Raw genomic sequence first — 14,917 nt, 5'->3', positions numbered from 1 at the left:
AAACTGCTCTGTGCTTGGCGCCGAGACGAGACGAGCTGCAGGGAGGGCTCTCGGCAGCAGCCTGTGTGCGGTTCCTTCATTAACACCCCTGTGCGCTCCACTTTATTGTTTATCATAAGAGCGCTTGATTGTTTTTTAATCTTCAATTTTATTTTTTATCAAAGCTAAGTAATGTAACACTACAGAGGAGGAATTTCAACCAACTATAGTGAAACAGAGCCTATCTCTGGTAATAAGAGACTCGTGTCTAGTGACTGTGTGCCACCACTGCTGTCCCTCTCTGACTTGTAAGGTGGGTGGGAGGAGGGCACCCCCAGGCCTAGGGGGACTTGGTGGTGTCCCTACATGCTTTTACAGTGTGCAGCTTCTCCCAGAAGTTGGCTATCCGGGTCAAGGTTGAATTCCCATTGATTGAAAGCAGGTTCTCAAAAAGGTGAAATGGAATTGTAGCCTTATCTGTAAAAGCTCCAACAGAATGTACCTTAGATGCCCTTCAGCAGGGGAATGGGTAAACCCGTGGCAACATATATTCTATAGTGAAAGTGAGCATGAGTGTATCTCAACAGGTCAGGTAAATAGGCCAGACATGAAGCTAGACATGTGCTTCCATGTGTGGGACTATCAAGAATTAACATATGTCACACCTAATAGAAGAGAGGGCTGTGGGAGACCTAGAGGACACCCATGTGTGGATGTCAGAGGACAGCCTTGCCTGTCAGTCTTTGCCTCCTACTTTGTATGAGAGGTGGCTCTCTTGTGTGTTGCTGAGTACACCAGCCTCCCTGGCCCACAGGTTTTCTGGGATTGCACTACCTCTGACTCCCATCTCACCACAGGAGTGTCCCAGAACTCATCTTACTTTGGTGTGCATCATGTATAGAATCATGGGTCTGGCTGTCTGAGCTATGCATTTGGATATATTCATTCAAAAGTCGGTGTGTGGGCCGGGGACGTGACTCGGCGGCTGAAATGCTTGCCGTGGAAGAGGGCCTGAGGTGGAATCTTCAGAACCGATGTAAAGCCAGACATGGTGACACACGTCTGCAATCCCAGTGTTCTTATGGCAAGATGGGAGGCGGAGGCAGAATTCCTCGAAGCTTGTGTCATTGGGGAGCCAGCTCCACGGAGAGTAGTTTGAAAGGGAGGGAGGTGCCATGCATGGGTACCACAGCAGGTAGGGAGGGAGGTGCCATGCATGGGTACCACAGCAGGTAGGGAGGGAGGTGCCATGCGTGGGTACCACAGCAGGTCTCTTCAGCATGCAACCTTGGCAGAGCATGTTTGCTGGAATCTGTGCCATCGCTGATTGAAGATGATGAAGCCATCTTGACTCAGGAGATACAAAGATGATTGTGTAGCTGAAGTGGAAGTTCAGGACCTGCTGATGCAGGGATTTTTTTCTAGTTGTCTGTCTGTTCACAGTGTTAGCACCCAGCAGCATGTGTGGTTTCTTCCTGGTTTCATGGATTGGGTACTCTTTATTCCCATATCATTTTGTCCCCTCAGGACTCTCCTAGGGATGGTTGGTCACCTGTGAGTGTTAATGGGAGACTAGGTAGCTGACCTTTGTGTCTCATACTTGCTAATGTGGTTCATTGGGCACATTCCCTGGGGGACTTGGTACCCCTTGCCCAAGTGACAGAAGTGTGCTGCTACAGGTGTGGAGGCTGGACCTTCAGGACATGTTACCTGGGTAGCTGCTTGGAAGTGGCCTTTGCTGGCCATGCCCCTGGTTAGCTCGATAGGTTCTAATAAGAACTAAAGCCAACAGGAGGTTAGGAGTGTGACCATGGCTAGGTCACCTCGAAGTCTTTGTTGACTTATTAATATACAGCTTTGTGAAACCCTGTGTGCTGGGTATTGTGAAGCATGGTTGTGATGGGGCGGGCACAGGGTGGCAGGGAAGGGAGTCATGTAAACAGGAGAGGCTCAGGAGTTTTGTGGAGTGTGACACTGGACACTGGATGAAGCCCTTCTGTTTGCTGTCTTCTATGCTAATTGGATTTGGCTCATGATAGGCAGTGAGCATTAGCTAATGGACAGCATTTGGTAGCGACCTGTCAGGGTGTTCAGGGACACTACTAACAGCATGTGGGGAGGTTTCTGTACTGAGGTGGTGGGGGCCAGGCCAGGCCAGGCAGAAGTGAGCCCTGGATAGAGGCTTGAGTTGAGTGGTTCTGATGTGGTGACTCCTCTCTTCAAAAAGTGACATAGACTCTCCCCCACTTAATTGCTCACTTTGCTGGTAGATTTCTACACATGTAAGATTTGAACTATGTGCATAGTCTGCTATTAAGAAAAGCCAGTTAGGAACAGGGTCTGTAAAGATGGTCTGTAAAGATGGCTCAGTGGATATGTGCTTGCTGCCCTTTGAGAAGACTCAAGTTTAATCCTCAGCACCCACATCAGGCTACTCACAAAGTGCCTGTAACTCCAGCATCAGGGGATCTAATGCTTCCTCTGCTCTCTGTGTGCACCTGCATTCACACACACACACACACACACACACACACACACACACACACACACACACACACACACACACACACACACAGAGGCACACACTCTTAAAAGGAAAGAAAAGCCAATTATATTCTGTAAAGTTCTTTTGTTCCTCCCTTTATTGGTTACCATTAATATTAGACTTGATGATTTGGCGTTGGTGGGGAGAGGAGAAAGAGGGGTCCAGTGCTCTGCCGGACACATTGTTGGAATTGTTTTCAGATGCTTAGGAAGAGAAGTCAGGGAGTATATGACAAAGTGAATCATCACCAAGTATAAGTATATGATACAAATGCTTCTGAACTGAACTTGTCTATTCCCATGGTGGAGACCAGCTTGTCTTTGCCCAGGAGATCCCAGGTCCCTCAATGTTATTATAACACAATGCCTTTTTTATAGGACCAGGTTGACAGGTTGTGGAGAATGCAGCTCCTGACCACGTTTATTGCCAGATGAGTAGAGTGGAGGTCCTGGATGCCCTGTTCTCCACTAGGGCTCTTCATCGGGGACCCTAGTGTTGCAGTTCATGGGTCTTGTCCCCCTGGCTGCTGGCTGGTCTACAGTACCCGTGCACGAGGAGCAAGCAAGCACCTGGGCGTTTCAGAAGCTTATGTTCTCCTAAGGTTCTTTCTTGAAGAAGATGATTAAAGAGATTAAATCTTCCCCCTATCTAGTCTCTCCATCTCTTTGTCATTAAACAAAATTCAGTGTTAGATAATTTTCAGGTCAGTCAAGTCTTTTCTTTTGCCTGTTCTTGGTGTGCGTGCGCTCCGTGCGCTTGCGCATATGGAAGTCAGAGGACAACCCCTCAGGTGTTATTTCTCAGGTCCTATCTACTTTTTTCTTTTTTTAATGATAGGATCTCTTAGTGACCTGGAACTCACCCAGTAGGCCACACTGACTGGCTCTTAAGCCTCAGGGAACCTCCTGCCTCTGACTCCCTAGTGCTAGGATTATTGGCATGTCCAGCTTTTTTAACTTGGGTTTTGGGGATTGAATTTAGGTCCTTGACTGAGCCAATTTCTTACCCTTTGGAGTCCTTTCTTCTTTGTGGGCGGGTTTGCACAAATCTACTGATATATGAGGATGGTAATTTTCTATTTTAGGACTGACTTCATGAAATCTGAAAATGTAGAAATGTAGGATTCTACTTTTCCTACCGTGGAAAAGCAGTAAAGCTGACATTCCCCGTCGACCACCATGCTGCCTGTGGACCTGTGCATTTTGGCACTGTGACCTTTTGGACTAGATAGTGATAAGATAGTTGCTGGCTAGTCATGGATAAGGCAGACAGTGATATTTTATTCTGAAGAAAGATATTAAAATGTCTTTGAATTGTGTCTGTCAGTTCAATTAGAATTTGAGCAAAGACTCTTTCATATTTTCCCTTTCACACTCTTATCTCCACTGCCCTTCCACCTGTTTCCATTAAAAGGCAGAAAGAAATATTGAATAACAAATGACAGTCCCTTTATCCTGCTGTGCCCTGCTCTGTTTTTAAAAATTATTTAGATGAGTTTTTAGATTCTAATATCCAAACAGTTCATGAAATACGGCCACAGGGGATTTTATTGGCAGGGAAACAATCTCTCTATTCCTAAGAAAGAAAGATATGAGCCTAAAGAATAGTGAACCCTGCAGGAGTAACACGGTGACTTTGAAAGTATTTTCTCACTCAGAGAATCTGGGATGCTCTGTGAGGCGTGTGTGCAAAGAAATGTGACCGGGGTGAGCTCTGACGTTAGGCGCCTCTCCCCTGGTTTCCTCTCTGTCCCTTTCCGCTTTGAACCTAGTGATTTAAACTGGGCAGGGAGACTGCCCCACCCACTGGAGTTTGCACGGGGAACCTGGGGAATGTTTTATGATTCTGGCTTAGTGGTCCATGGCTCATCTGTCAGGCCATTCCTCCTGTGGCTCAACACCCTCTTCACTACATCTTTACTTTTGTTTAAATTGTGATTAAAAAAAAGAAAAAAAGAAAACATTCCATTTCGATCAATGAAAAGCAGCCAGTTCAGGCCTGTTCAGCACATCCTGGGTGAGGGGCAACCATTCCCACCATCCATCTCCAGAGTTCTTCTCATCTTCCCCAGTAAAACTGTCAATCAACATCAACTCCCCGTCCCTTGTCCCCGCAGCCTCTCTTCTCTGTAGGAATCTAAGGAGCTTCAGCACTTGGCTGAGACATTCCTTTCACTGAGTGTAATGTCCGTGTTGCAAACCATGCTAGAGTGCCCTTCCTCAGAAGGCTGAGCGGCACTCCACTGTCTGTGCCAGATTCGTTTATCACTCTTCTGTTGATGGACAGGTTGCTGGGCTCACATCTGTCATTAGACTGCTGTAAATAATGTACCCGTAAACACAGTGTTCTGCTTTTTACTTCATCTGGGTATTTACACATTGGGTGCATACGTATTTGACACATGAGTATAGACCTTTGGTTATAGATGTGTGTGCATGTCCACATTGCTAGGTCATGATCATTCAGTTTTCTGTGGCAACTGAATTGTTTTCCGTTCTTGTCAATGGCATGTACAAAGGGTGAAATTTTCTCACCAAGACTTTGACTTTAGTAGGACAGAGGATAACAGCAATCATGGTGGCTGTGAGGTGATAGCTTCTTGTGGGTTTTGAAGGATTCGGTGTGGTGAGTGTGGTAATGGTGAGCTTATTGGCCTATATTCATTGGAGAAACTTCTGTTCAAATCTTTTGTGGATTTAAAAACCACTTTTGGTATTGATTTGTAGGAAGTTTTAAAAACATTTATTAATTGAGAAGGACACACATGTCAGAGCATAGTGTGTGCCACAGTGTGTGTGTGTGTGTGTGTTCATGCTTGCACTCATGTGCACACATTATGTTGTCTATGTAGAGGTCAGAGGACAGTTTGTAGAAGTCAGTTCTCTCCCTCCACCATGTGTGTCCTGGGGATTGAACCTGGGCCTTCAGGTTTGGCCGCAAGCATCTTTACAAACCGAGCCACCTCACTGGCCCTGAAATTATTTACATAGTCAAGACACTTCATCCTGTTAGATTTGCGAATGTTTTCTCTCATTCTGTGGGTCATTCTAGAAATAATATCTCCTGGTGTATTCTCTTTAATTTTGATTTTGCCCTTTGTTACCTGCTTTTGGTAGTATATCCAAGAAGTCTTCCAGGTTTAATGGCATGTTTTCCCATGAGAATTTTGCAGGGTTGACTCTTACAGCATTTCTACCTTGTCGATCTTTGTGCTCGGAGAATCCAGCTTTGTGGGTTGTATGGTTTTTCACTCGCTGTCCAGTTGTTCCCACTACCATTTGTTGGAATCTGACCTCTTCCCATATGGTGGTCTTGAAGTGTTGTGGAAATCACTTGTCCTGTGTGTAGGGCTTTCCCCTCGGGCTGTGTGCTGGTATCTATGCCTGTACCACACCACTGCTGTGGCTTTGAAGTCAGGAACACGGGAGACCCGGCTTTGTTCTTCTCTTTCTCTATCGTCTCAGCCGCTCTGGAGTCCGGATGATGGGTGCTTCTGTTTGTGGGGTTTCAGTAGAACTACACGAAGCTGTAGATTGCTTTTGGATGGCACTGACATGCTGACAGTTTGCAGTCCTCCTCTCCAGGACCATGGCTGTCTTACCGTGGACACCTTTCCATTTGCTCGTGTCGCTTCGTTTTTTTCTGCAGCATCTTGTAGTTTTAAGAGTGCAGCTGCCTTTTTCTTCCTTGGTTAGATGTATTCCTATTTCATTATTTTTGGTCTTTAAAAATTTATTGTTATTGGTGTGTGTGTGTGTGTGTGTGTGTGTGTGTATGCATAGGTGTGCACTCATGCACACATTCTGCCGTCAGAGGACAACTTTAGATAGTCAGCTGTCTCTTCTGGGGGCCAGACTCCGCTTCTCAAGCTCATGCAGCAAGTGCCTTTACCTACTTAGGCAGCTCACTGGTTCGGTTTCTATTTTTATCTGTAAAACACTGTAGAAACAGCACCTTGAACAGTACCATTTCTGCCTGGCTCTAGAATCTTCCTCCCATTCTTCCTCCTTCTTGTAGCATCCTTCCATCCATACTCCCACCTGGTGTTTGTTGTGTGCCAGGAGCATTAGAAACTTGCCCCAGGAGGTCACAATTAGGTCTTTGAGGAACTCACAGTCCAGGGGAGGAGTCACCGGGAAGAAATGACTGGGTGCTCTAGCCCTGGCTGAGATGTTTGCCCTGTGGCCTCCTCCAGCTGCTTGACTTGGGGTAATGCAGTAGCATCTCCCTTTGAAGGGACAGTTTAGGAACTCCAGCTGGCAGCCCCTATGGGACCTGATGTGTTTGTCCCTTTCTTTGTGGCATGGCCTTGAAACCCCACAGGCATTATTGCTAGTGATACTTGCTAAGTCCTCCATGACCGTAGAGTTTAACTTTCTTCCCTTGCGGTCCCTGTCCTTTAAGGCCAAATTCAAAGGATGTGTCTACTGCTTCCTTATTTTTTTCTATACAGTCTTTTCTGAATGGCCCAGTGTGGAAAAAGGTTGTCCCTTAGAGGCCAGACTGTGTGGCTGATTGCCTCCTGGGGATTCAACTTTTTCCAGCCCCATCTAGCTCAGAGTGCGCCAGAGCAGGAGTGGACGTGGGCTTTGGAAAAGCTGAGTGGAGGTTGTCAGCACAGACTGTGCTCTGGAAACTGAGGACAGGCCCTGTGGCAGGTAGGCCTGAAGGGAGCGAGTCTGGCCCCCATCTTCCCAGAACAAGCCCTGAGAACATGAGTACTCTTGAACACTTTTCCCATTGAGGGCAAGATAAAGGGACTGAGCTCACAAACAGAGCAACTGATTTTCACAGACTGACTTGAAGAAAGCATTTAATTATCTTTTAAGCTGCTGCCTGAAATCCTGATGTCATGTTTCAAGGATGTGTGGGACCCAGACAGATCTCTGAGCCAACTGAGGGGGTGGTAACCTTCACCTGGGATGCTGTGAGGAAGCTCTCCACGAGGTGGGGCTGGGTGGGGCATATATCCTTGGACCCCAAACGGAATTGCAATGGACTGGGCTCACGGATCTGGGCTAGAGCATGCTGAAGAGGAAGAAACTAGCCAAGTTTTCTTTTATGCTACTGTAAACCACCCGGGAGGGGTACTTGATGAACTGACTCAAGTCAGGGTTTTTGCTGAGGGCCTTCAAGGCTAATATAGGTTCCCTTCCTGTAAGGAGTCATGGAGAGGCGCAGAGGAAGACAATTCGGCAAGGTCATGGGATGACAGTTTATAGAAGGCCCAGTAGCCTTCATTCTAGGTATGCATAGAACCTTCTGATGATTCACTTAGATGTTGCCAAGGATATAGAGTCAAGGATGGGCCTTGCAGATGAGTGGTATGAAGTTCCTTCCCCGTCTTCCCTTGCTGTGAAGTATGGGGAAGGAACTTTTCTCAGTAGCAGGAACAACTCATTGTGTGGGAGGTATGGTGGAGCTGGAGAAGGGTGAGTGGGGTGCAATCGGATGGCAGTGTGGGTTGAAGTGGCATCCATCCCACAGGGCTTGGTATGCTGTGCTGTGTAGCTGCTCTCAGAAGAAAGGCTGTGGGCAGTGTGCAGTGCTGTCAGTGGTGGTGGGGGCAGTGTGCAGTGGTCTCTGTGGTGGGGGCAGTGTGCAGTGGTGTCAGTGGTGGGGGCAGTGTGCAGTTGTCTCTGTGGTGGGGGGGCAGTGTGCAGTGGTCTCTGTGGTGGGGGCAGTGTGCAGTGGTCTCTGTGGTGGGGGCAGTGTGCAGTGGTCTCTGTGGTGGGGGCAAGAGAACAGTTTATGACTCTCATGGAGGCAGTGGAGAGTTGGACACACAATTTGGGAGGGAGACAGTCTGGAAGGGAAGACATGGGTCTCTAGGGCTGCCTTCAGCTCACTGTGCCACCCTGAGCCTGCCAACATGCCGTGGACCTCAGTTTGTCTTTCCTTCCCCCTCCCTCCCTCCCTCCCTCCCTCCCTCCCTCCCTCTTTCCCTCCCTCCCCCTCCCTCCCCCCTCCCTCCCTTCCTCTGTTCTTTTTCAATACTGAGGATTAAATTCAGGACCTGGAATTTGGTGGGCATTGTTCCATCACGGAGCTATGTCCTCACCTCTCTTTTTACTTTTTATTTTGAGACAAGTCACTGAGTAATTCAGACTGGCTTTGAATTCACACTGACTTTGAACTTGTAATCCTCCAATCTTAGGGTAGCTGAGATTAAAGGAGTGATCTATTATGCCCAGTTAGTGTTTCCATCTGTTAAGTGGGTTGATGGGCTATACTGGAGTTTTCCCATGTGAGAGTAGACTGCTCTCCCATACAGTTGGATTTACATGTCATTAGATGCCTTCTCTGTGCCCTTCAAGAGGTCATGGTGCTTTGTAAAGGTGATGATTTATGTTGATTTGATTTGAATGATAAGCCAGTTTTTTGTTTCTGAGATTTTCTTTGTAAGGAATGAGAAAGATTGGCCATAAGAAGGGGTAGCCTTAAGATGAATACGTTGGGGCTTATTTAAAAGTAGCATTGCTCCTCTGTACTTAACTGCAGGTGTGTGCTTATCTGGATTCATGTTCCTGCAATGGAGACCAGTCCAGCTACCTCCAGGAGTGAATAAATTAATTACAAAATACCACTTTTCAATCCTTTTGTACATTTTTTTGTATGTGCACATGCATGTGTGTACCTGTGCATATCCAAAGACAACTTGGGCGGTCACCCTTAGTCACCATCCACCTTGTCTTTTGGGACAGGTCTCTCTCTCGGTGACCTGGAATTTGCCATGTAGGCTAGACTAGGTGGCCTGCCAGTCCCGGGGATTTTCCTGTTTGCACCTCCCCAGGTGGTCCAACTGGGCTTTTTCTTTTTTTATAATGTGGGGTCAGAACTTCATGCTTGTAAGACTAGCCTTCTGACCTGCTTCCCACATTCTTTCTTCTGCCAGACTCCTTTGTCTGCTAAAACACATCTCACAAATTTTGAGCCTTCAAACAACACACGTTGATCTCCGTTTCTAGTCCTGGAGATCTGAAGTCCCAGAATCCCAGGCCCACATGGGGCCATCATCTAGAAAGGCTGTGGGGAGCATATCCTCCATGACCTCGGCATATAGGATCATATGGACCTTGTCTCCTCCATTCTGGACTCTTCCTCCTGCCTCCCTCTCATAAGGGTCTTTGTGATAACCTTGAATGCATTATGCGATTATGAACTAACCCAATCTGAAGATCCCATGCTTGGTCACAGCTTCAGTGGGCCCTTTGGCTGGGAACATGCACACAGAGTTCTGGAAAGTCGGATGGCGGTGTCTTCCGAGGGTCATTGTTTGATCTACCACATTCCCTTGTCAGATAGTCTTCTGTTGTGGAGTGGTTTAGTTTACTATAACTTTTGGTTTATTATAATTTTGGGTTATTTAGTCACCAGCGTTAATTCCATGCAGGGTTGGGGCCAGTGCTGTGACTCTGACTCCGGTGATTTAGGGCCATGTGTTCACTCACAGGGCTGTGTTGTCCTTTATACAGAAGATTGCGGGTCTTTAGGCTCATTTCCAAGTTAAATTTATGGTTTTGGATTTTGTCAATGAGTGTCTTGCCCTGCTTTTCACTGCTTCTGGGTAGGTAGTTAAGGGGAAACACTAGGAAAAAATTATGTGTATACATCTTGCATGTTCACACATGCCCAGATGTATTTACACTTGATGTGTTCATTTTATTTCATTTTTAGGATGTCTGATTTGTTTTTTCCGGATCTCTGAGTAGGCATGCTAGAAGGGATGCTGTTAATGGCGGTGGTAAAAGCATTTATGGTTCCTAAAGGCTTAAGACTATGGCGGTGCTGCACTGGAGAAGCTCAGCGTCTGCTCTGGACTGCTTTCCGTGATGCAGTTATCGACTGCTAAAGAGTCACTATAAAACGCTAAATAAACTTAATAACTGGTAACAACCTACTTTGTCGGTTGGGGACACTTACATTTTATGAATTTGGGGGGAATACTTGAGAAAATGGAATTTTCTAGGTATGTGTGGGTTTTGATGCCTGAGATGTTGTGAAGCCGTGCAAGTGCCCTTGCTTTGACTTTTTACAAAGGACTGGGAAGCTGAGCAATGTTCTGTGCAGCAAAAGCAAATCACCTCCCAATACAATGAATACTTCCGGGTCAGCCAAGCTCACTGCGGGCCAAGTGGTCCTAACGCGTCCATCACAGTTAGCCTCAACTGTCAGCGGGACACACCTGGAAAAGGGAACCTCTGTTGAGGAATAGCCTCCATCTAAATGGCTTGAGGGCATGTCTGTGGGCATTTCCTTGATTGCTATAAATGTGGGAGGGCCTATCCTACCTGCCTAGGAATCCCACGGTAGGCAGTACCATCCCTAGGCAGGTAGGCTGTGTAAGGAAGGTAGCTGAAGATGAGGCTGGGAGCAATCCAATAAGCAATGCTAAAGAAGGGTTGCTGTTTCAATTGCTACATCCAGGTTCCCACCTTGAGCTTTTGCTCTGGCTTCTCTCAGGGATGGCCTGCAATGTGTAACTAAAATAAACACTCTCCTCCATACACTGCTTTTGGTCCATGTTATCACAGCAACAGAAAAGCAAACTAAGGCAGTGGTTACTGCTTGGTGGATCCTGGGTTTCTTCGTGCAGTCTTGGAAGCATTTTAGAGATTAGGAGTGATGGTTGCACAGCATTGTGAATCTAACTAAAGCCACCCAATGGCACTCTTAAAAATCATGTTCTCTGCCCACAATCAAGAAAAGGGTGGCTTGGATATGGAATAGTTAAACATTCCCATGTTGAAGACATGCCCTTTCCTGTTTGTGTCTGGAAGGAAAGGCTGCCCGTGTGAGGGTGACAGAGTGGACACAGGACAAGACTGAATACGTCATAATGTTGAAAACAATCACTTCTCCCTGTGCTAATGCGTCTTCCCACCTCTTCTTCCACAGCCTTTTATAACTATGATGCCAGGGGAGCAGACGAACTGTCCCTACAAATAGGGGACACCGTGCACATCCTAGAAACTTACGAAGGTGAGTGCCGGCTGATGCTTCTTGTCTGGGGAGTTGGGATGCTTCAGGGCCTACGTGGGCAAAGCCTTTCCCTGTGAGGGTGCTCTATTCTCAGGATGCTTTTCCCATAGACAGGTGCTTTTCCAGGCAAAGGTGGTAGGGCAGCTGTTTGTTAAATTAAACGAGGTTTTGTTAAGATCAACTTAAAACTAAACATTATATTTTTAACCCCTAAATGCTTCTTGCTGGCTCATTATTTTGCACACATGTGTAAATCTTGACTGAAACTGACCCTTTGGTGAGAAACAGATTTGGGGTATTTTCGTTTGTTGATCTGATGTGTGTGTTGAGTGTTTTGAGTTGTCAGGTTTTTGTTTTTTTTTTTTTAAAGTTTTCACTTTAATTTGTTAACAGCATGTCTCAGGGGAAACTGGAATTGCTATGCCTTATTTGTTGCCCCTTTCCCTTGTCTGTGACCTCCATTTTCTTTGGGGTGAACAGATCACCAGTTCTGTGGGATATGGTTTAGGGAAGAAATTGTTGTGACTTTTCTGGTGCCCTTGGTTTCTGCAATAGTCTTTCCTAGTTAGTGCCTTGCGCAGCATCTGAGCCACGGCGGATGCTCTGCTGTAGTTCTGACTGTGTTTTTGTGTCGTTCCTAAGCTGTGTTTCAGTCACAGGAACTGATTTAAATAACCAAATTGCTTTTAGATCAGGTTCAGCGAAAGTCTTACAAGTGGGAGAAGAAATTGTAGACATCTCATAGTAACCAACAAATTGAACTTCCAAAGAGGTCTTCACACTCCACTTTGCACAGGAGTGAACTGCTCCGCTCCCGCCAGCCAGGCAAGCAGCGGCTGCCTCCTACATCCCTCAGAGACGTTGCAGAGACGCAGAACCCTATTAAAAATCCATGTCTTGGCCTTTATTTCTCCATCTGATGCAGGAAGACGTAGAACTCCATTCTGTTTGCACCGTTTACTCTTCAAAATGTATTGGGGTGGGGGTGGGGGAGTCGGCTTTATTGGCATAGCCTGGAAGCAGCTGTAGCTTGGCAAAAAGGAGCCCTTAAGCGAATGAGTGGCTGGCTGTGATGGGCGCCGTCTGCCTGTTTTCACTTTTGACAGCTGACAGTTGGATTTTCCTTATCTGCTTTCAGTACATATTGCCAGTGGCTTCGAGGAAACAGAGAGAGAAATTAAGTCGAGGTGAAGGATCAGGCATCTCGTCTCAGACACTTTTCTGATCTGTAGGGAAATGCTCTCTCTGATTCTTGTTTTTGTGTTTTTAATTGCCCCCAGTCACTTGAATGTGGAATTCCTGGGTCATCCACTCTGAGCTGTGGTGTCTCTCCTGAATTGTTAATGATTTCCTGGGGCGTCCGGGTGTGCAGAAACTGCGGGTGTGTCATTCTTTACTTCAGGAGGAGACTGCCCCCTTCCAGCAGTGCCATCCTGAGTCACATCAGTGGGCCTCTTTTTATCCCAACTTCACAATTATCTGCTAGTGGCTTTCACTCCCAGGCTGACGTCACCAGGATGAGTCTTCAGCTGGGGTTGATTTGCAGGCCAGTCTTGGTTCCCATGAATCCACTGCAGTCTTTATGAGAGACCCTGGAACATAAAATGCATTTCCCTTCCTGGAAAGCTAACTTCTTGGTAGACTCTGGTCTGAGAAATACATTAACTGCATCTTCCGGACACTGGGTGACTTCATCATTAAAGAAGGACACTGCTTACAGATGCTTCTCTGTGCCTGCCTGTGCTCTGGTTTTGGCTCAGAGCATGTCTTGGAGTTTGGCTCTTTCTACCTTTCTCCCCACTCCCTTGCCTCTGCCCTCACTCCTGTTTATCAACCTCGACGTTCTTTTTCTTTCTGGTCCGGCATATCATCATATAGGATTCTGCAAAAGTTGTAATTTCTCAATGATCCCTCGGTCTCCCTGTGCCCCATGGGGGGGGGGGGGGGCTGGATTGCTCCTCCTTCTCTTCCTCCTCTTCCTCTTTGTCCTTTTAAGATGATTGCTCTTCATTACACACAGTTCAAAGACCACATTTACCTTTAAGTTCTGGTTAATTGCTCTGTGAGGCTTGTGGAGGTGGAGGGTGTCTAACAGCAGTCCTTAGGCCACACACGCAGCTGGAGATGGTTACTAGTGCAGCCCAACATAAAGCCATAAGCTTAGCCAAAACATTATGAGATTTCTTTTCTTTTCTTTTCTTTTTTTTTTCCTGATTGTAAAAACTTGAATACACCTGTCAGCACGAATGCTGGAGACAACAGCATTGTTAAAAGGTCGGCCGGGCCTGATACAGCCAAGAAAGGTACCCACCTTCAAGTCATGTCACTGTGGAGGTGGGCAGACCTTCCAATGGCTACTCAGTGCAGGCTCTTACCTTGAAGTCGTGTCCATTGTTGAGGGCCAACCAGTCACATGTGAACGAAAGAAAGTCTCAGGTGCTTAGGAAGTGACTCTGGTGCTGTGTTTCCCCAGTGCTGGAAGCTGTTCCAGGGGAAGCTGGAGGCATTGTGCAAAGGTTAGGAAATTATCTTTTTGATGTCGCTGTCACAACAAAAACCCGGTTCATTCAGATTTTAAAGTGGTAACAATATATTTTCATCCAAAATGGTTGGCCAGCTGCCTATGCTGACCTGTGGCCTCCCTGAGCCCAGGACTGTATTTCTACTGTGTTTGCCTGTCTTTTCAGTGGGTGTCTCTTCTTGGTGTGGATGGGTTGGACACACGGAGGCCAGCAGCACACCCTGCCTGGGAGAAGTTAAGTGTGTTACCTGCTCGCTAAGCATCTCCCTGCCAGCCTTGTCCCCTCCTCTCATAGCCATTTGTCACATCCCTTAATTCTCAGGGTGACACCCTCCTCTTCACACTCTGAGTGGCTTGGCCCTGCTTGTCTTAGGCGCCTTGTGGGTCCTGAGCAGAGGCTGTGTCTGTAATCGGTGTGCGTAGGAAGATTCTGGCGACATGTGAATGGGCCCCGCTTGATGAAGCAATAATTTGTGCAGAACGTGCCGGGAAGCACTTAGCTTAGAAACCCCATTACAAAAGAAACTGCCAGCTAGCTATGCTAAGTCAGAGATTCCTCCTCTGACCTCCATAGCTCAGCTCCTCCAAACAAGACAAACAACCTTCCCCTACAAACCTCTTCTTCTGTGCCTGGGTCCTCGTCCCGTGTTCCGGATGTTTCATGTTAGATGAGTGTGTTGCAGCTCTCCTGTGTCTCACCGGCCCCTCTTCCTGTTTTGCTCTTCTGTCTGAGGCCCTTTAGTCTTAGGTCCCGTCTGCCATGTGAGCATCACCTCATGTTCTGTAAACAGTAATGGGACTCAGGTGGTCTCAACTCTCATCTCCAGGTTCCTGCTGCCAGGAACATCTTGTGTCTGTCCAGCTGTGCAGGGGCACAACTGTCTTCAGGC

The 14,917-nt window shown here is 46.9% G+C and overlaps 1 protein-coding gene across 1 annotated transcript in view; it reads left to right on the top strand.

Annotated features, from left to right (window-relative positions):
- Dock1 (dedicator of cytokinesis 1) overlaps window positions 1-14,917 on the top strand; it is a 516,647-nt gene that overhangs the window by 44,368 nt on the left and 457,362 nt on the right. The window contains 1 exon segment of the mRNA XM_052714776.1: window positions 11,423-11,506. Within this exon segment, the coding sequence (XP_052570736.1) occupies window positions 11,423-11,506 (84 nt within the window).

Source organism: Peromyscus californicus, unplaced genomic scaffold (assembly GCF_007827085.1).
Source record: "Peromyscus californicus insignis strain IS unplaced genomic scaffold, ASM782708v3 Scaffold_4__1_contigs__length_199733344, whole genome shotgun sequence".
NCBI classification, from domain to species: Eukaryota; Metazoa; Chordata; class Mammalia; order Rodentia; family Cricetidae; genus Peromyscus; species Peromyscus californicus.
Note: the sequence above shows the minus strand (reverse complement) of the source record. Positions and strands in the feature narration are given on the sequence as shown.